Genomic DNA, 22,063 nt, shown 5'->3' with positions numbered 1-22,063 from the left:
TGCACAGGTGATGTTTTTTGACTAGAGGTGTTGGTTTGCCAGGTTGATCACTAACATGGAGGTAAAAACAATCATCGACTCCCCTCATGATTTTTAAATGTGCAGAAATTATTAAAGTAAATAAATTAATGTATTTATCATTTGGTCTCACACGGACTCTGGGTTTGAATCTGCACAGAAACTTTCCTTCTTTTTTAATCCTTCACATTTACCAAATACACACCAAAGACACAACATACATATAAAACAGAGGCTGTAATGGTTAACAGTGCTGTGGTGGATTCAGGAAGGAGGATCTCCTGCTCCAACGATCCCTCACATCTGAACCTTCAGGAACGCTTTTCATCACCTGTGCTAATGCGCTCCCTGACAGATGCCCCAGTGGGCCTCAGCGCTCCAACAGAAGCAGGATTTGGTTGATCTTAATCAGACGTCTTAACTCTCATTGGTCACTTTTTGCTTTGTGTTTTCCCTCTTAGTGCTTTTAACAAAAGTAATTTGCTGAAAAGCTTTGAGGATTACACTGGACCTGAGCCATCTGGCACCTTCTCTCTGCAGGAAATCCCTCAGTTTAATCTGCACAGTTTATACTTTTATATAAAGCTGCACTTCTTACTCCAGTAATGGGTTAATTACAGATGATTTTCCAAGAGTATCCATTAAATGTTCATTTCTTCTACTGTTTGAATAGGGAGAATTTCCTGTTTCTCCTTCTTCCATTACAGATAAGCACTTATGAGTGTTTTGGGGTTTTTTTGTTGGTATTTTTATTTATTTATTTTTATTTATGTTTTATGGACTATAGATAAAATTGTTTACAAGGAAAATAACTGGCACATTCCTGTATGATTTTAAAATCTGCAACATTTAACTGTAAATTAAACTAAGACCAAAGTAAAGAGGAAAAGCTTTAGTTTTCTTTCATCTTTACAGTTTTATGATAAAAGTAAAACCCAATGTTGTTCAGTCTAACTGCAGGGGAATTTGAAAGCTTCAGTATTTTCATCAAGTATTAAATAGATCATGATGAGAAGTGATAAATTTGTCCCTTCCAAGACAGTCAAAGTTAAGGTAGTATAAGTTCATGGGATAACAACCAACGCCTATTTTGTTTTCCATTGTTTAGCTTCTAAAACCTTCAAAATAACAAAAAAACTTTATGTGGCATAAATATAACTGCATAAAAACTGAGACACATTCTGCAAGGAGAGCTATTTTTTTAAAGATTTCTTTGAGAATATTGGCAAAAAAACACAAAAAAGAACTTTTCTTCTGTTTTGTCCTTATAACAGTAATAATAATAATAACAATAATAATAATAATAATAATGTTACTTTATTACATGTTGTCAGTGGGTTTTTTTTCAAATGAAGCAAATGAATAAAATAAAGCGTTTGAGCATCATGCTCACATCATGCTGTAAGTTATGTAAATAGAGTTTTAGTTTTAGTCTTCCTGCACTCGCCTGCACCTAGCTCTGAGGTGTCAGGTAGTGCATGATGATTGGTGAAGTCCGGTTTGATGACAGAGAGGAGGTGATGTCAGGAAAGGAAAGCAGCGGCTGATCCGTCATGGGAATTTACAGCTGGGTTGGTGCGTGGAATCTTAATCGGCAGCGGCATTGTTCGGGGCAGGTCCTGCGTGGGGGACAGACAGTGGGGGAGGAGGGGGAGGATCAGGGTTTATTTTTGGGGAGGGGAAGGCTGCTGTCGATGGTGTTTTGACAGGACGACCCCAAGCGGCAACTTCAGGGCAAAAATTAAAATGATGTGAAAATCTGCGGTTCCTCTAATGCTCACTTGAGGCCTCAGATTATGTAATGTGAAACGCTCGTTAGCTCCACTAACAGCTAACGCTCAGACTTCAAATGAAAGTCCACACATCACTGGCTGACGTCACTGTGGCTACGTCCATCATTTATAGCAGCGTGAAAAAGACTGAAAATAGATTATCAATTATCTGTGATGCAGAAGCTCCACCCACCAGACTTATTGAACAACACTGTGGGAATCAACTCCTGGACGCCTCTTTGATCTGATGTGTTTGTCTGTGTTTGTTTAGCCAGTGGAAGTGTTGGGAGGAAGACGGGAAACGAGGAAGCAGCAGCAGAGGAAGAAGAAGACAGAGAGGAAGTGTTTGCGGTGGAGCTCCACAAAGGGCCTCACGGTCTCGGGCTGGCACTCGTAGATGGGACGGTAAATATTCACAATCGCTGTTTGTAAATAAAGTAGTAGGCAGGAAGAAGTTTGTTTAACTGATGAGATCGGACACTAATTAGTTCAGACTGCAAACTGCTGGAAGGCTGAAAGCCCTCATTTAATCACTAAATGTTCCTGCAGTCCAGACTTGGGGAGAAGAGCCTCTATAGATCAGTGCTTAACACCGTAATGACACTGTGACAAATAAGGTGCTACAACACAATAAAACTCTTACAATGAACTGAATCTGATGTTTTTGCTTCCTTATGCTTATCCCAAAATACGTAGTTGAAAAACTGATTAGCAGAATGATCAGAAAACACCAAAATTAAACAGGTTCATCCTTCACTGGAATATTTGCTTGATTTTCTTCCATTGTCTTTTGATGTCATTTTTTGATCTGTTGATTCTGACAGAAATCTTTTAAGCTTTGTAATATTTTGTATTCATTAGCAGAAAGAAAAATTCAAATCCTCTCTCGGGAGCTTAAATATCTGCAAAACACTGTAGAAGGACTTTTTCTGCTTTACTGCAGAGCATCTGCAGTGTGTCACCCCTCTTTTGCAGCAAACTTTCAATCATTTTCTAACCACCTCTCTAATGTGTTTACAGCATCATTTTTTTTGTCCTGTTTTTATGTCTTCATGTAGAAAACACCGCTGAGAATGAGCGGCATTTATGTGAAGTCAGTCGTTCCCGAGTCCCCGGCCGCCAAATGTCAGAAACTGAGAACAGGTGATCGAATCCTGGCCGTGAACGGCGTCAGCCTGGTTGGGATGGAATATAGCATGTGAGTGTAAAAGTACAGATGGCAGTTCTCAGGAAAAACACCATCAGTTACTTACTTTTACTTTTTAAAGCCCTTTCTCATTCACAGAGAGACCATTCAGATAGTATTTTGCTGGCAGCAACATCAGCAATCACGCTAAGATTAGCGTCAGTTACTGGTATATTGAGTTTGTGTGTGTTACCGGGTAGGCTAACTAATATATTTATTTAAAGGTTGATTTTAAGTTTTCTTTATCTGTCAAAGACCTGACCAGCAGGAAATGGCAGTTATTAGTTTATGGAAGGATCGCTTGTTTTTCAGGATTAAATACAACCCTGAACTGTTTTCCTAAGGCTTGTGTGTCTGCTACCGTAAATGATAAATGGAGTGGTTCTTATATTGCACTTTGCTACTCTACCTGAGCACTCAAAGTGCTTTAGACAATTTGCCGCGTTCACCCGTTCCCATCCGTTCTAATCTAACATTCATACTCCGGTGGATGCATCAGAGGGCAACTTGCAGTTAGTATCGTTCCCGAGGATATTTGGCATGCACCACAACCTTCTGATTGTTAGATAACCTGCTCTACCTCCTGAGCTACAGCCACCCCCATAGATAACCTGTCATACCTAACTAAATTTTATCTTGGCTCGATGAGCTTGACTAATGTATTAAAACAAACATATCGATTGCAATTGTGATATTTGCAAAACCTCAGTCCAACATAAACACATGAAAGACCGAGCAAAGGCAGCTAGCTAGCAATAGGTAAGGACGTCACTGAGGAGTTGGTGTCTGATTTCAGATGTAAGTCTATTTGGATGTCGTCAACGTACAATTGATTAGCAGTGCAAAGTTTTTTAAAAGGTTGATCTAAGTGGTAGCACATATCATGGAAATAGAAGTGGACCCATATCAGAACCTTGAGGTACACCACAGGTCATGTAGGCCATTGTTGTTACCAAAGCTGACTTTTTTTTTTTAACAGCAACAACAAAACATATGATAAACGGTGCTTAATAAAACATATATCATGCAAATAAAGTATAAAAAAACACAAAAAAGAAAATCATATGAAGAAAACTTAAGACATTTACAAAAACAGTTCACAAATTAATGTGAGGTATCATGTAAATCGCAGCACTGTTTGTATTTTTAATCTTTTGACTCTAAATATAAACCATTTAAATAGAAAATAGCAAAAATCTAAAACACGTCATCATGGTATCACGGTAAAGCAAAAGGCTCATCAACTAACTTCCAACTCATTGTGTTTTCATTTCAGTGGACGGGAACTGATTCGCTCATCCGGAGACATACTTAAACTTCTGGTTGCCAAGATGGACTCCAAAACAGGCATCAAAGCCTCCACTTTGACAACGTGCTGAAGGAAGAGCGCTAGTGGACGATAAAGTGCAATTTGGGAATACCGGAGGGCGTGAACTTCATCCTTTTTGCTTCATCCCAAAATCAGTATTTCTCACAGGATGGATTTCCCCAATCAAAGGAACACAAACCTCCTCCTTTTTGTTTGTGACTCACTGTCGGATGGAGACAATCAAACTGAACTCAGACTGTAGGCGCTTTGCTGGCAGGCGGAGGGGAAAGACAAGTTTTAAAAGCTCTTTTTTTTTCTTTACCAGCTTCTAAAAACAAACTCAAAAACAGTGAAAGGGGTAAACCAGCCTCCGAAGAGCGCCGCCAAGCCGCTCCGTGATTCCTCACGTCTGGCTTCAACTGGAACTATTTCCAAATTCATTTTTAAATTATATCTATTTAAAAAAAACTGTGAAGCTTTATATGTTACACTCCAAAACCAAAATATGTTACCCAGTTGTTTACTTTGTTAGAGAGACGTATCTGCCTGTGGGCATGTCTCAGATTCAGATAAGTTTCCAAAACAAGGAAAATTGTCTTTGTGTTGCACCGTTTGTTTCATCGCAGGGACGACTGAACATTAACCCTCAGTTTTCTGCTGTTTCAGGTTCTTCCTTCTATAAGTTCAACATCAGTCTGCTGCTGTAACACCATAAAATATTATCAGTCGTTTAAAAGTAAAATCTAATTAGCACTTGTAGCGTGTTACTCATTTTTCCACACATATAAAAAAGCAGGTAAAGGTGTGTTTGGTTTCTTTAACTTGCAGGCAGATCTTCCACCGGGCAGGTTATGTTTCTGGGTTAAACACTAACTCGTGCTTTAAAGCAGCGGTTCTCAAACTATCTCTAACACATACGATTCAGGGAGAGTTATTGCGAGGAAACTTTAATGTTACGGATTATAGGAAAGTGGAGCATGAGGTGGATCAGCATGTTGTGTAGGAAGCATCATGGTTAAGAGAAAACCGACTCTAAAGATGACATTTTTGATTGACCAGCCATTCTTCCAACCCTCATTTATGTCTATAAGTTGTGGGTAGTGACCCCTCAGAAGAAGAAATGTACTTCCTTCTTAGGTTGGCTCAGTCTTAAACATGTGGTGAGGAGCTCAAAGTAGAGCCACTACTTTATGTCATAAGTAGCTGTGGTGGTGCAAACATTTGATCAGGCCTCCCTTTGGAGGTTTTCCAGGTAAACCCAACTGGGAGAAGATTGTGGAGTAGACTAAGAATTCCTTGAAGAGATTATCTATTTCTTCAGGCCTGGTGACGCCTCAGGATCCCCCAGGAGGAATGGGAAAACTTTATTGGGGTAAAGGGTTTCTGAAATACCTTGCTTAGTGAAGGTCAGTAAACTTCAAATATCTTGTTGACTCTCCCCGTGTCAGTCCGCTGACTTTAAGTGATTTGAGCTGTTTAGAGCTTCGTTAAAGAAAACAAGAAGCCTTGAAAGTAGGTCCAGAGGAAGCGGATGACATGGAGGAGATCCACTTCAGGGTAAAATGAGAAACAGCACCAGATAGCCTCAAACCAAAGGCAGTTAGGGTCAGACACATAAAACAAGTGGCCAGGGTTAGGAAAAAAAAACTGCTGGGTCAGCTTCAAGTTAAATTGCAGGTTAGGTTTAGGCACTAAAACCAAGTGGCTGGAGTTGGGATTAACCATGAGGATCTTTTTTAGGCTATAGTTACGTTGCATCTTTGACCTGTTGGGCATATACGGTGAGATCGGTAACTTCTTCTGGTTTAGACTAAGCCTAAGTGATTCACCAGGAAGTTAAGAAGTTAAATTAAGACAAAGTCAGAGAATCACAACTGGCACTGCAGGTTTTATTTATCAGTTATTCCACAGCTTATTTTCTTTATATTTTTGCTGTACAAGATGGTACAACCCTTGTTTGTTAAGGTGTGGACAACCAATTAAAAAAACTTGATTAATTTTTAGAGCTACTTTTTTATTTTGTATTAACTGATAAAAAATATGTAGGTTGTGAATCTTTGTGAGGCATGTCAAGAGGAAAAGTTTGAGAACCGCTGCTTGGAAGTTTCACTGCAATCCAGAGAAACAGAAAAAGAAGTTATTCGTAATCATAACCACAGTGAAGCCTGATCCTCTTTATTATCAATTATTCTACAGGTTATTTTCTTCATTGATCTTTCTATAAAACAATTTAAAAAAAAACTAATGAGTCCAAACCTAAAGAATATTTTCTTTTATTTACTTAAATGAAAAGCTGTTTACGCGCTACAGAGTCATCTGTAGCCAGCCTACAAAGAGGTCAGGGTGACGTCGTACACCTATTCCACTTACTGATACATGACCCACATTTTGATAGGATCAGTTTTTCAGAAGAAAGCGCAGCAGAAGGGGCCTCGTCTGAGGCGCCCGCACTCAGTCCAGCCTTGAAAATATGAAGGAAATTAGCACAAAGAAAAGAGAAACGCAGCTACTTTAACCAACAAGTCGAATACCAAACATGATGCATGGTTCATGTTGTCTTCATTTTTTAAGTCAACACACCATTAGCTCATTTAGACTATTTAGCAGATTAGCGTCACACATTTTCCTACACAAACGCCCTGTTTGTCCCAGCTTCTTACTGGGATAGTTTATTGGGATTTTGGCACCATAGATGTCGGATTGTGGCCTAAACCATGCAGAGTATTCCTGGTAGTTTGAAGCAGATTTCTTCCTGCTGTGTTAAACATGGAAAAAAAGTAAAGGCACTAAACTTCATATCTGAAAGCAACTTAAAAGTTAAAAAGCTTTTGGGAACATGACAGTACACATTTTATGAGGTATTGGGTTAATTGCCTCATTAATGCGGCTCTAATTACAGTTTAGTTTCCCTCCAAACCGCAGAGCTCAGGCCAAAAATAAAAATGAGACATTTAAATTCCAGAACTTCTCCAAACTCCTCTGGAAGAACTCAGTTTATTAAAGGAAACATAAACCCGACTTTGTTCTGCTCAGCATTAACGTGTTCAGCTGGTTTAATGAATAAAAGCATAAAACATATGATGTAAAAAAGAAAACTGCTGCAGAGCTCGAACACCTGACGTCTGTCTGTGTTTTTCATCTTAAACTATTCTGTTTTGTAATATTTATACTGCGCAGTATTTTTGAGCCTGTGGAATAAATATTATTTTGACTTGGAAAACCTGTCTCTTATGCTCATTTTACGGTCTGTTTCCTTAAATCGGGCCTGTGTTAGTAAACAGGACGAGGAGGCTTCGGGGTTGAAGCTGGGATGTAAAAGCTGGGCTGGGTGGAGCAGCAGTAGGAGGAGGAGGAGGGAAGCTGTGGGGTGTGGTAGCTGCATGGCACGCTTTGGTGGCCACTGTTTATAGCGGCTCTGCGGTTTCCACCAGCCAGGCACTTTCCACTGACTCCAGCATGGCAGCGTTCAGCCAGCGAGGCCCTGCGGGGAAAAGCGCCACTCTGACCTGGTGTGAAGATTTGTACACGCCGGCTTAAACTGCGTCCCTGAGGGTGTAATTAAAGCATGAGCTGACCGCGAGGTGCTGAGTGAGGCGCTCCCTGCAGCTTTCTTACATAAATCCTCCTTTAAATGTTGCTGAGGGTTCACTCGAGGAGCTCGTTAGCTTTCATTTATGCTTACATTTTAATTTTTATTTCTTAATTTAGTTTGTGCGAATTTCAGTTCTTTTTAATAATAAAATGGGAAGACCTGAGTGAGGTTAGAAATAGATATTACTGTTATTCCAGTCTAAATAAGCATGAGGCATCTGTCGCCATGTTTATTAACACTAGCAAACAAAAAGGGGATACTGAAGACATCCCTGCATATTTTTGTATTTTATGAGCAGCAGAAAGCATCTTCTATTAAAACTGGTTAGCCGACTTACCAAATTACTTGATTTATGGTACTAAATTATGTATAATAAAACAGTACTGTTGTATCCATCAGTAAAGCTGTAAAGCTAATATTTACTTTAGTAACTGCCAACATGGGGGTGGTTAGCCAGCTAGCTGTCACTGAGGTCATCATGGGCATTAATGTTGTGGTAATTTGGGGCTTTTAATGATTTCTTCAAGGTGTTCTTTTTCCAGGGAGAAATGGCTGCACAGCATACATCTTTAATGACTAAAACAAAAACAAGAACTTGGTTCATGAGTTTGAATTCATTTGGGATTTTCTCTAACCCACACAGGTTCAAATACATGTACATATATATACATATATATATATCTTCTGGCAGCCATCAATAGCCTTCTGGATATGTGTCTAGTTTACGTGGCAGACTTAACAGAGATCATATAAATTGGTTGGTTTGCTGCTAAAGACCTGATTTTTAAGCGTAGTCCACTCATTTTCAATAGGGATGAGGTCAGGGCTTTGGGAAGGCCATTCCAGAAGCTCAACATTAGCTGGTTTTATGTTTGGGATCATTGTCTTCTTGGAACACCCAACTAACTGTGTCCAAGTTTAAACTGTCTAGCTGTTGTTGATGTCTCTTGCAACCCATGATTACGACTGGCAGCGAAACAGCCCCAGAGCGTAACGCTACCACCGCCATGCTTGACAGTTGGGAAAGTGTTCTTAGGTTTGAAGGCCTGTCATTGTCATTGCGTTGCATTTGCAGCTGCAAATTTCAAGCTTAAAGGGTTTTTCTGGATTTTACAGCAGGGTCTTCTTTCTTGGTCAGCACACTCTCAGTCCGTGGTGATGTAAAACTTGCTTTCACTGGTTTTACAGCAGCGTCTTGAGTCCTGGTTCCTGGGTTGTTCCTGAACATCCTAACAACTTTTCATATTCCAGACTTTGGCAAAGTGATGACTCATTCACATAATGTGTTCTTAGGTAAATCTACAATTCCTCTTAGCTCTTCTCTGAGCTCCTTGACTTTCCCATTGTTCTGAATATTTGTCAATCCAATGAATGTTGTCAAAGAAATTGTTTTCTGGCAAAGAGGAACTACCAGCTGTAGTCAATCAGGACCCCAATGAGAAGTTAATAGCTTTGGACTTGTCAGGATAATATACTGTAGAAAACTCAGCAACCACTTATTTAAAGATTTAAGTGAGTATATGGTGTATATTTGAGCCTGTGTGGATTAGGAAAATCCATATTAAACATGTGCACCGAGTTTTTGTTTTAATAAAGTCATTAAAGATGTCTGTTGTGCAATCATTGCATCCAGGAAAAAGAGGATCCCTGACAGCCCAGAATGAACACAACATTCATGTGTATGATTAGGGTGTGTTTACTTCTGACCTCAACTATGCGTGACATTGGGTGCTGTTCGAAGTCACCTTTGTTGTTGTTATATTGAAACTCAAGCATATAACAAAACTGGTCTCTACAGTAGGTGTAGGTACCTCCAAACAGCTTTGTAATTCACAGACCCCGATACGATGTAGAATCCTGCTTCGACCTGATGTAGTGGTCGTAGTTGAGGATGGGACAGTCTGTAAATGGCAGTCTGTAGTCATAGTACACGGTGGCCTCTGGAGGCCTCTCCTCTGGCCCTCCTTTGAAGCCGCACTCCTCCAGCGTGCTCTCCAGGGGCAGGCGGGCCTCCTCTGTTGGCACTCTGCTACTGAAAACCTCCAGGCTTGAGGTGTGGATCCCAGCTCGGTCCTCGATCGCACTCATCAGACCAAACACTGTGCGACTGCTCGATAAAACCACCTCAAAGTTTCCAGGGTGCGCTGTGGACGAGGTGAAGGGGATCAGTCGGACACTCAGACGGATGAACCTGGAGGTTTGATGACGATGAAAATTTAGTTTGGGGTTTAGACTCTATAAAACTATGTGGCTACACTATATACATATATATACCTATATATACAGAAGATGGCTCAAAGGTTGGTTAAGTGGTTTTAAAAGTCCATGGTTTCTATCCAGCAGGGGGCGACTGCTGTGGTATTATGAATAATGTGAGAATCTTGTCATTTGATTTACAGCGTCCTGATGAATTTATGGTCTGAATCCCTGGTTTTATGTCTGAATGGTCGTCATCATTATAGTAAATTAGGGAATAATTTAGAGCACAGCACTTTCATTTGCCATTTGTGACCTGTTGCCAATTAACCTGATTAGGTACAAAATGTTTCTCCCATTCTTTCTTTTTAGCATAACTTAGTTTTCCAGCCTTTATACTGTCCCCATCCCAGTGTTTTTTAAGGTGTTTTTTGAAATGAGCCAAATGTTTTTCATGAAACATTAAAATATCTCAGTTTAACCATTCGATGTGTTTTCCGTGTGAGATGAGATAAACAGAACTGATTAATCTCTAGCTTTTGTTAACAGCAGACCGAACGCATCAAGGCTAAATGCAAATACTGAAAATACTGCAAAAACATGTTTGTTTCAGCATCTTAACCACACGTCCGAGAAGCAAACTCCAGGCCTAAACCCCTGGAGACTTTCCAGACACGGCATGCTGTTTGCTAATGTAATCAAGCAATCAGTGGGTTTAAATAACATCAACATGTAGAAATGTAATGTTTTTGAGTCTAAGTCTAATTTTATCAAACCAGTGTAGCAAAAGAGGGGGAAAAAAGTTAATTCAATTCAACTCGGGCTGTGCACACTATGTTATGTGTGATTTACTGCTAAAACATCCTTCTGTGGCACAGGAAAACAATCACAGCTGCCAGGTCAGAAAAAGGCGACGGCACCTGTCAGCGGGCCAGCTAAAGGTCGCCCCGAGTCCTTTGTTTTCAGAGCTGTTGAGGCTGCTTGTGTCCCGATGTTGTAATTTTGGGCGTCTGAGTTACAGGAGTGGAGTCACAGTGTGATTTACAGCTGAGGGTCAGGAATAACTCAGCCTGGTTAACCTCACTCATGGAGTTTTGGAATGAATGTCAACACAGCCTGATTGTGTTTCCCAGGAGCTGCCCAGTTTGTCCCAGTGCAGCCACAGAAACTGTCGAAACTGCTTTTCACCGGGACATGTCTGATGTCTGTCTGGCTTTATGATATTTTAAAACCAGCTGCTGCTCCTCCCACTTACTCTAAAAACAAGTCAGAGGGATTTTGTGGCTTCATGTCTGCACTGTATGCAAATATTCACATATTCACATATTCAAATGTACCATGATCAAAGTAAAAAAGTGGACTTAACGTTTTAAAATGTAAAGTGAAACGACTTGTTGAAGTGGAAGTAAAAAGCGAAATATTTCAGTCTGTTTGAGCAGGAAAATAGAAGTAAGATTAAACTGAAAAATCTCAGGTGTGAACATTTTGTGCTTTTCTATCAACAGACTGGTCTGAAGTGATTCAGTTGATGATATTTGAATTTCTATCGCTCTGATTTTTTAGTTCATCAAATGAAAATGTGCTTGGAAACTTTTTAAAAAATTATTATTAATGTTAACCTGCAAAATAACTATATCAGTTAGCTATATGTACGTTTGAAGTGCTCAGAAAATGAACTTTAGTAAGTTTACTTAATATAGAATATAATATAGAACTTTAGTAAGGTTGTCTTTATATTGAAATATGTCAGTGTAAAATGTTTTATATTTTTAAAATTGTAAATCTCTTTTTTAATCGTTTTCTAGGTAAAAAAAATTAAGTTAAGTTTTAAATTGAAATATAAGGCAAGTTTTTCCACATATTCCACTAAATATTTATATTTATTTTGGTAAATATAAAAATGAGCAGAAATATGAAAATAAGCCAATATGAACAAATAATAAAATTTAAAAACAAATAATAAAATTTTACATAACTTATAAATAGTACAATTTCTGAAAATAATAAAATATTTAACTCTTTTAGAAATATTAAACTTCAACAAATTACACAAACAGGAAAACAAGGTTACATTAATTTATTTTTTTTATTTGAAAATTTTCCAAATGCTAAAATCAGCTAATTTTGCCAAAATAGTAAACTTGAGAAAACTTTACAAACAATAAACTTTGACATTTTTCAAATCATACAAACTTATGAAACATCACAGTTACATCTGCAACGTCTATTTTTGTGTATTTGTAACACGCCACTGATTATTTTATTTGCAAAACTGCATTCACCTTTACTTTTATCTTTATAGAATGAATGTTCTGTTCATATAATATAATATTACACATAATGAGCTAAATACCTCTGGGTTTCAGTGTTTTGCCGTCTCTGCTGATGTTTTAAATTTTCTGTCTCCACTGGTTCTTGTCTTTTTATGAAGTCCTCTGCTATCTGAGCGCGGGGCTCTGCGCTGTGACTGCGGGAAATAAAATCAAACAAACTCATAAACTTTAAAAAAAGGAAAAATAATCAAATACTAATAGAGAAATAAGTTTGGTTCACCTCAGAGACTGTATTTGTTTCATCAAATCTTGATAACTAATCATGTCATTGAAGGTCTTCAGCTGCTGAGTCAGCGTGTGGAGCTGAAACTGCTGATAAGGGACACCCAAACTCATCAAACCTGCAGCACAGTAAAAACATAGAGAGCATACACAGAACGTGCACGTGTAAGTGGAGCGCCCTCCTCTGAAATCCAGTTTAATAACAGTACAGCCTTTAGTCATCTGCACCGAGATTCAGACTTTGGGGGGTTGTTTAGTTTTCCTTTTAGAGTTTCAAAGGCCGGATTCACATGGTGCACAAACCATATTTTGCCACATGTGAGTAATTGTCTTTAGGACATGAAAATGTCTTAACACGGTTAGTATAAAAAAGTATAAAATGGTGACCTGCCTGGTAAAAAAAAAAGATATATACAGTAAAATAATAATAATTGCAATGGTTTTCCTTATTTGCTTATAAAAAGCTGATGTTTATATTAAAATGTGAACAAAGTGTCAAATAACATTAACATGAGGACGTGCAATCCCTGCAGGCTTTAATGTTAAAAATGTGATTCCCTCTTTTCTCCTGCAGCTCACAACCCACGAGTGCTGCCCCTCACAAAGCTTCCAGATTCTGGCCAATAAAAAAAGGCTTTTAGGGGGAGACGTTTTAAAGAGGCAGAGACAGTTTTGTTCAGAAGATGAGATGAACTGAGATCTCTCTCTGTGAATCGTGTGTGATCTATAAACCAGCTGTAAATGATCACATTAGATGTGCTGTAAAAGTAATTTATTGATTATTAAGACCTACAGCAGTGTTTCTGTGCTGTAGGTCTTCCCAGTCAGAGTCATAGCTGCGGTGTTATACTGCAGGTCTGCGCCATAATCTCTTTGGAAGTTTACTCAGTGTGTCTGAAGTCAGACTGACAAAAGGAACATTGTCCTGGTTTTGTTTCCCAGAGCCAGCTGCTCTTATCTGTGAGGAGGAGGAGGAGGAGGAGGGGGGTGGATGAGAGGAAATGAGGCTCTGCTGACATTACCAAGAGCCTGATTCACAGTACCCTCCATAAATACTTCAGCACAATGGCACTGTGGCATTTAGTACTGACTCACATATCTCCTTCTCCTCTACGATTATCTTTAATTGACACTCAAAGAAGCTCAATAAAAAATCCGAGACCCTTCTCCCATCCTGGCAAAGAAAATCCCGGATTATTCAGGTCAGGGATGATGGATTACCCACCTCAAAGTCCTTCAGGCTGACTGATCCACTTCTGTCTGCATCACCGCGGATGAACAGCTGATTGATCTGCTGCTGATGATCAGAAAACCACCCGATCAACTCATCCAGGAAGCTCTCAGACTCCCGCTTGTTTGCGTTCACAGAAATCTTTAACCACAGGAAATATCACATTACAGTAAAATCAGTACAACCATAAACTTTAGAAATGGGACACAATGAAAACATAAATAATACAAAATAAAATGAGAAAAATCGGTGTGAAGAATGCATGTGTGCAACATGTTTATTTGCAGCGCTAAACCAAAGTCATGCGGCTCTGGTGTAAAGAGGTAGAACTTCCACAATTTCACCCATTTATTTGGCCCTATCAATAAATATGTGAAGATTTCAGCATGTTTGCAGCTTTTTTCTCTTTAATCTGAGTTTTTTTTGTATAAGTTGGCTCTTAAAGACTCAGTTTCCCAGACATGGCTTGTTCCTGGTAGTGTTTGGTTATGTTTGAGGAAGAAGACAGAAAAAAAAATTCACGTGAGAAGCAATTTAATTTACATTCAACCAAAACCACCTTATTTCCTGAAGTCGATCAAACTGCCCCAGATTTAACCAAACAGACCTCCATCTCGATTTTAAACTCGCTGTGACACTTGCAGGCTTTACAGACCCACCCCCCCACAATGCTGTCTCTGCATGCCATCCACTGGGAAAGTCCATCTTTGTGCTAAACAAGCTCAGTATTTTCTGTGCAAACATTGGCCTGCTTATAGAGGATGCAGGTAACTGTAGAAATATTCTCAAAGTGTTAAGAGTCACAAGCAAATCTGTTTACCCCCAAAGAACCAGGGGCGGTTAACACCGTACTTCCTAGAGGTTCATCTTTTTCCAAGAAATACACGACTCATGTATCATCGAGTAATCGTACATCTTCAGAGCAGACACATTTTTCACAGCCTTCTGCTTCTTCTTTATCTTTGTTGATGTTCTGTTTGAGAGTGAAACTTTGTGGTGTTGGGAGGTTTCTTACGTTTTTTTACTTTTTATGCTGATTTTTGGTGTGTCTCACGTGCTGCTGCTTTTTCTTCTTCATGCCGTGGTTATATGAAGAAAGCTGCTCTCTGAGCTCAGCTCGGTGTTTCCTGTCGATGCCACTGTGGAGGAGCAGATGTTGGACAGTTCAAAGTATCAGTATAATAAAGGTCTATTGCATAATTTAAGGTGGACTTGAGAACTTTTAAGTGTGCTATGGATTCTATAAGAAACAAAATTGGAAGAACTGTCTGTTTCCTACTGAGGATGATTATGAAAACATAAAGTAACAAATCTGGCATGCAGAGCCACAAACAGGCTGGCAAAACTTGATTCTTTACATTCACAGATGTTACTACTCTTTCATCAGCACTGAAGTGTGAGCATGAAAGAATCCACTTCTAGTGAATTATTAGTGACGGAAAATCCTGGTGCGTTACGTGTTCCTGTTAGTTATTTATGACGTTTAGAGAAAACACTGTACTTTTACGACTTCTTATAAAAACCGGTCAGAAGCTATGAGGATGTTTTGCATTGTTTTTCTACTTTCTTTCCAGTTCTTTATGCTATTGTACTTTTGTATTCTGTCTCTCAGTTTTTTGTTTTTTGTTCTCATCTGATCAGAATTCAGGTGAGTTTCTGAATTTATATTTTTAAATTTCCATTCTCTCCGGGGATGACAGCTTACGTCACTGGTATTCTTTCAGCCTTTCCCCGTGACAAACAACCAAACATGATGACACAGAGGCCGAATGAGTATTATTCGCTCATCAGTGACTGGAAACACACCCCAAAAAGCTTAATGCTCTGAAGAAAGCCTGATTTACTGTGCTGTTAAATGGTTAGTCCTGTTCAACCCCAGCAGAAAGCACATCACAGCAGCAGAGTGACAAAATAAAAAGGATAGCCAAGATGGTTTCGTGATTGCTCATCCTTCCTGCTCATCTTAAACAATGAAGGCAGGAAACAAAGCCACGGTGACCAGTCTGCTGTCTCCAGCTTCCTCACTCCCAGTACTGGTCAGTGCCAGTCACAGGGCTGGGACCTCCTGGGTCCAGATATCAAGCCCGTCCCTCAGATACAGACAGGAAATCCTGTCTGGAGACGAACGTGTATGACCTGGACAGCCAGGAAGATCTCAGTGTGACCAGTTTCAATCACCCACTTACTGAAAGTGCTGATGTATTCACTCAGTGGAGTCAAGTCCTGGTATAAAGTATCAAAAGTACTCGTTATTTGGAGAAAAGAGTAGTGTGAGTGTTGTAACATACATCAAAAAGACCACAACAGTACTGAAGTGAACAACGCTCCACATCATGTTAGAAACCAGTCTTCTGCCTTATTTCAGACCAATCACACCTCCAGCGCCAATGACACTCCCCAACAGCAGCAGCCTCCCCCTCCACACAGCAAAACCCCAACAAAGCCAAAGTGCTGCCCTAATCTAGTCCACCAGATGCACTACAACAAGCCTGATCCACGACGCCCTCACTGAGGACGTCGACCCGCTGCCACCATCCTGGAGCTTCTACTTCATTTGTAGAAAGATCCACATTTAAACATCTTCTAAAGGTTTGTAAAAGATGTAGTGAAGGACACCTGAAGTTATCTTTCTTCAGATGTCAGAAAAGGTTTTGTTTTGTTTGTAGGAGACGTAGTCCACATGATTTTTATCCAGGAAACTGGGGTTCAACTTTTTTATTTTGTGTACTTTTTAACTTTTAAGTTTAGTTTTCACTCACAGTTTGCTGAGGTTTAGAACAAAACGATCTTGGTAGTTTCCCGACTCTTTAGTCATATCTTATGATTTTGATTAAATATAGTGGACTTGTTTCATACTTATAGATGTAACATCTTTGCTGTAACAAATCAAATTTCCCACCTGTGGGACTAATAAAGGTCATCTTATCTTATCTTATCTTATCTTATCTTATCTTAGATGCCCCTGAATCCCCCTGTGAAACCAGTTAACGAGCTCCTCCTCTCCTCTGATAAAAAATAGGTGGCGATACAGTTCGTACACTGATGATACGACTCTGCCTGATAAGTCTGCACCATCTTTTTTATGTTATGTTAATATACTGAAATCCCTCCGAGGGTCAACATGAAACACTGAACCGTCTTTGAATGAAGAGCTTATTTTATTTTCTGTTTTTTCACAGCTTCCTTTGAGGAAAATGTGACACATGTTGAGTCTTTGATCTTCCGTCCCATAAAAATCCTTCTGGTCTCATTCATATTTATGCCTTGGATCGCTTCAAAGTGCATTTCAGGTTCAACCAGCCTCTCTGGTGCGCTCTTGGTATGTGAGGGCTGCCATTAAGACAAATTCAAGAACACATTCATTCACTTCTGCACAAAGTTATGTATTAACGCAGCCCCGGGTAGCAGCAGTGATGACGTTATGGGCAAAATGCTCAAAGCAGCTGCTGACATGAAACTATCACAAATCAAAACGCAGAAAGTTTAATCAGACACAAACCGAGCTTCTGTCTTAATGTTTATACTTCACTCTTTGAACAAACATTGCATTTTGACTTTAAGGTCAGATATTCTAAGCAGTGCACACCAAAGGGAGGTAAAAGGATCTGCTAATAACATGCTAACCTATAAACAAAGACAGTCAGTTAACTTCAATTCAGACAAATACCATCTACTACGAGAAGGGCACAGACAAGCAGGTCTGATCTGGGGGCAGATAACCCACCAAGCAAAATGAACAGAGTGGTGTGGGGTGATGTCCCAGCCTCAGTTACTGTCTCTATCTGCCCCCAGGTGCAGCCCAGGATTTATGCTCCAAAGCACCCCCATCGGGGAGCTCTGGATGTTTGATTTGGCAGAGTTTTACCTCCCTGACCCAACCTGAAATCTGTGAATAACACCTGACCGTTGGGATCTGTAGAAGAACAGTTATATATGTTAACATCAGGCCATGATTGGTCTGTAGGTCAATGAAGTTACTCCCGCCAGGCTGCAGCTGTTTACAGTATTAAAGTCAACGGGGAGAATCTGACTCACAGCCAACTGTGGTACAGAAAATCCTGAAGTAAATTGGCACCTGAACAACATGTTTTGGGTATGCAACTTTCCCAGACATGTTCAGTCCTCCACGGAAAAAAAAACAACCCACCACTGTGTAACTTCACGGTGACGGAGCTGTGCATAGGTAGAATTCTTTTCTGCTGAAAAGAAAACTGAAAATGTAAAAGCTGAAAACATTTCTAATGTTCTCAACATAACAGAACATCTTTATATGGCATGCCCTCTTTTCCTTGATAGTGTTGGCTAAAGGACAAACAACAGCACGAGCAGTGTATAGAATAGTTGTTCCACAGTTCGTGACACTGCCCCCTAGTGACAGTAAACAGCTCCAATATGTAGATGACAGTGAAAAGCTATGTGTAGGCTCTGCTGCACAACCATTTACATATAGCCACATATTTCAGTATGTTATGTCAACAGGTCCTCATCCCAACGCGTAACATACCAACAATGGTGACAAATCATCAGTATGTTACGCGTTCGGAGGCACGAGAGCAGGTTTGCATGAATCTGTAAATGTGTTAAGGCTATGGTTAGGGCTGGAATCCACTATGTGAATGTGTTACAGTTATGGTTAAGGTTAAGGTTAGGAGTAAGGTTAGGGCTGGAATAGAAAGCCACAAAGCCACGTTGGGAATGATAATGCTCTGGTTATGCTAGTATAAAATCGGTCCTGTAATGAATTGCAACCTGTCTTGGCTGTACACCAACTCTGGCCCACCTGGATAGTCTCCAGGACCCCCGTCACCATGAACTGGATAAGTCAAGAAAATGGATGGATGAAACAGATCCGATACTAAGAGGAAACAAGAAAGAAAATTATATGACAATCGAATTGTGATGTTGCAGAGCTCCGTCTGCTGTGCAGTTTTCAGAGGATTTTGTGCTCTCTGCGGTTTTCATTATGGACTGATACCTGATGAATTTAGTTTCACCAAAGACCACTGTGGGAGATGAGAATCACAGAGGGTCGACCTGTTAGACTGAACTGAAAATGTTTGTCCCCTTTATGCAGTTTGGACCAAAACCCGTCATGTTAAAGAACAAAGTCGTTCATCCTTTATATTGTTTGGCCTCAAAATGTTAAATCCCAGTTTGTTCCAGACATAAAATGAATGTAAATACTTTTTCAAAATAAAATCTAAATGAAATGTCTGAACACTCAGTATAAATGTGTGTACGGGAACTTGCAGGATGAATCTGAAGTACTTTTATAGTTTAATTATTTAACTGCTCTCAAAAATAGAGAAAAAAAAACAACCTTTGCAAAGGTTTTTTAAAAAAAAATCAAAAATAATCCCCGGCAGATGCAGAACATTTTTATGAAACTCAATTTAATATAAATAACTACAAAGTTTGAGTATTGAGTAAAAAATGTGCCAGTTAATGATAAAAGTGTTCACAGTAACATGTCAGAGAGCTGTGACCTGTAAGCGCTGTACGACCTGAGGAGAGAGTAATCCCGCTTATGTCGAACACATGGGTCAAATCTGCAGTTTGGACGCTGAGATCCTGCGAGCCTCAAAATCCTGTCACAGTTTCTCAGATGGAAGAAAACTGATTTTACTCACTTTATTTTAGCTTAAACTCACGGTCACTGCTGGAAATACACCGCAGGAGTGTTTGTGTGCAGCCTGTAGTGTTTGGCACCATAAAAAACCTGAAGAGCTGAGTGATTATGAAGTATGCGTGAGCTTATAGCGCCCTCTGTTGAGCTCAGTAAGACCTTGAAGCAGGTTACTCTGATATTGGCAGGTTAAATAACCATTTGTTTATATGATAATTAATTGTGTCATTTGTTAAAACCCACAAGAGCAGTCACTACTAAAATAAGTTTAATTTTACAATAAATGCGCCACTTTTTAACAGTTGAATAAAATACTTTTATATAACCCAAAAAGTTAATTAATCTTCAATATTTCTAACGCACTAAAGAGTTCATGTGTTAAGGTTAAACTGTGTGAATCGCCTGACAGTAAAAAAGAGTCACAGTAACAGTTCCTAAAGGTTTCTGACGCTTCCCGTGCAAACAAATGGACATATTTGTGCTGTTTCTTCTGGATTTCAAGGTTAATAATCAGTTTATTTTAGCTAAAACTGTGACATCTGTCTTATGCATCAGTGTTGTGAAAGGGATGGGTCCAAACTTTTGCTCCTGTGTGGATTTATTTGCATTTTAAGTAATTTTGCCAGAGAGACTGGAAATGAAATACCAGACCTGTGTTACTGTTACTGTCTAAACTCCATAACACAAATTTATGTTAATCTTTCGTTTAGTTATATTTAAGGCATTAAAGGTGTAAGACTGTTCCCTTTTAAGGTGCAAACTTGTAAAATCACCTGTTGGTACCGGGATGGACGTGGTTTTCAGGCTAACACGTTCTAGATCCGCATGTTTGTGTCTTTATTCTGCCTTATGGTAATTTTTCTTCTTTGTTTAATGGCTTTTCATCTGTAACCAGAGCTACAAAGACATATAAATACTGCTTGTTTTTCTCATTCGCTGATAAATATCCCCCCCTAATCATTTTTATCAATTCAGCATCAGAGACGAACAGACTTACCCTGAATGTGACTCACAGCTAATCAGTGATCAGAGCTTCTTCCTGTTTGTCACTTTGTTTACTGGTTTCCATGCTGACCAGTTTCGGGCATGGCTGGCTGCTCCACTACAAAAGAAAAAGTCTTTTTGTTCCCTCTCAGAGGATTAACAGCAGGCTGTGGTTGATTTTGTTCAGTTTAGCCAAAGTGAGAAGTAAAAACAGTGGATAAAGGTCGTGTTGTCTCTTCTTTGTCCACCAGGTGTCGGTAATAATCTTTTCATTTGTGTAACGAAAATGTTTAGTTTTCATCTTTAATTCTACTTTTTAAATTTCACCAATCAAACCAGAAGTTTTAATGACACACTAAATACAAATTATTTGTTCTAATGTAAAGTTATTTAATAAATGCAGAAATATAAAGAGAATTTCAGTAAAGTACGAACCATAATATTTGAGGAGTTTATATTATGTATACAGATTTTCTTAGACACTATTGAACATTTATTTCCTGTTTAGTGAACAAGTGTTTTGTGATATTTCAGTCAATCTGCATTTTCACTCTTATTAGCAGTGGAAAAGACATAAGTACAAATATGAAACACAGTACTGTGCAAAAGTCTTGAGCTGCCAATGATGTTTTTATATTTAGCTGGGTTATTGGGAAACATACGTGGATATACAAGATATAAAGCAAAAACAGAGTTTGTCAATATTTGATATGACCGCCTTTATTCTGTAAACACAGTCTGAACTTTATTTCTGTAAGTACTCTTCAGGAATAGTTCCACTAGTTGATTTGTAATCACGGTCTTGTGTAATTCAGTTAACCTCAGCCTTCATCCCTCATTAAGAATGGCTCTGTGACAGCTGCCCTTTCACTGAGAGTATTTGTGATGAAGCTTCAGTGAACAGTAGATGGACCAGCTGAAGGGTCGGGTGCATCTCTCAGGCCCCTTGCAGGATTTTTCCCTGTCTCTTATGGACATGACTTTCAGATACTTTCCATCTACTGTATATAGTTTTTTTTAGGCCTGATACTTTTTCTTCTTTTGTCCTTCACTTGTCCAGTTCGCTCAGACAAATTCTGCGATATGCCAAGTTTTTGGCTGTTGGAGCAGAAAAACTATTTTATGTCTGTCAAACTGTGTTATATTTGGCATTTTTTATAGATTCAACTAAAGAATTGGGAACAAATGATGTGCTTCTGTGACAGGCTGAAACAAAGTGTCTACAGATACAGTTAAGTGGCTTAAACAAAAAAAACCATTCCTCTGAAAATAGTCAGATGGACTGGACTCACTGGCCCTGTGATTGGCTGGTGGCCCATCCTCACCCTGAGACCCTCCAAAACTTTAGAGAATTATTGCTCAAGACTGCTTTAAAGAATTACAAGAATATCTGACAAAAAATTACGTTCGCTGGTGTCAGTAATTTACTGAAAACTTGACTTTAAAGTTTACATTTTATAACTGAAATTTCAAACATAAAACTTTATTTATAAAATTACAGAGTAAAAGGTTGTTAAACGCAGTAATAGTAGATTGAGAGCGGAGGACTTGAAGTGCTGAATTATTTGTTGCAGACGATGTGATATCTCAGCTG

General features: G+C 39.1%; 1 protein-coding gene and 1 long non-coding RNA gene across 7 annotated transcripts in view; one reads left to right on the top strand and one right to left on the bottom strand.

Moving 5' to 3' along the window:
• The window catches only part of si:ch73-281f12.4 (RA_Radil_like and Myo5p-like_CBD_Rasip1 domain-containing protein), a 31,068-nt gene extending 23,563 nt beyond the window's left edge, over positions 1–7,505 (top strand). Inside the window, exons 14-16 of the mRNA XM_031732205.2 lie at positions 2,062–2,195; positions 2,849–2,988; positions 4,253–7,505. Coding sequence (XP_031588065.1) covers positions 2,062–2,195; positions 2,849–2,988; positions 4,253–4,355 — 377 coding nt within the window. The 3' untranslated portion in view covers positions 4,356–7,505. The remainder of the gene's footprint in view (positions 1–2,061; positions 2,196–2,848; positions 2,989–4,252) is intronic.
• Positions 1,395–20,642, bottom strand: LOC120439722. 6 transcript variants are annotated; one of them, XR_005612699.1, is made up of 8 exons: positions 19,490–19,562; positions 18,640–18,714; positions 14,875–14,998; positions 13,854–14,000; positions 12,627–12,747; positions 12,427–12,540; positions 9,689–10,068; positions 1,395–1,637 (listed from the first exon to the last, which is right to left on the bottom strand). It is a non-coding gene; the product is annotated as an uncharacterized LOC120439722 (long non-coding RNA). The 6 variants fall into 6 exon arrangements; XR_005612696.1 differs by lacking the exons at positions 1,395–1,637; positions 19,490–19,562 and adding an exon at positions 20,483–20,642 and having other exon boundaries at positions 7,642–10,068; XR_005612694.1 differs by lacking the exon at positions 1,395–1,637 and having other exon boundaries at positions 7,642–10,068.
• Between the last annotated feature and the right edge of the window lie 1,421 nt (positions 20,643–22,063).

This window comes from Oreochromis aureus, linkage group 4 (assembly GCF_013358895.1).
Source record: "Oreochromis aureus strain Israel breed Guangdong linkage group 4, ZZ_aureus, whole genome shotgun sequence".
NCBI lineage: Eukaryota > Metazoa > Chordata > Actinopteri > Cichliformes > Cichlidae > Oreochromis > Oreochromis aureus.
This window is presented reverse-complemented; position numbering and strand designations above follow the sequence as displayed.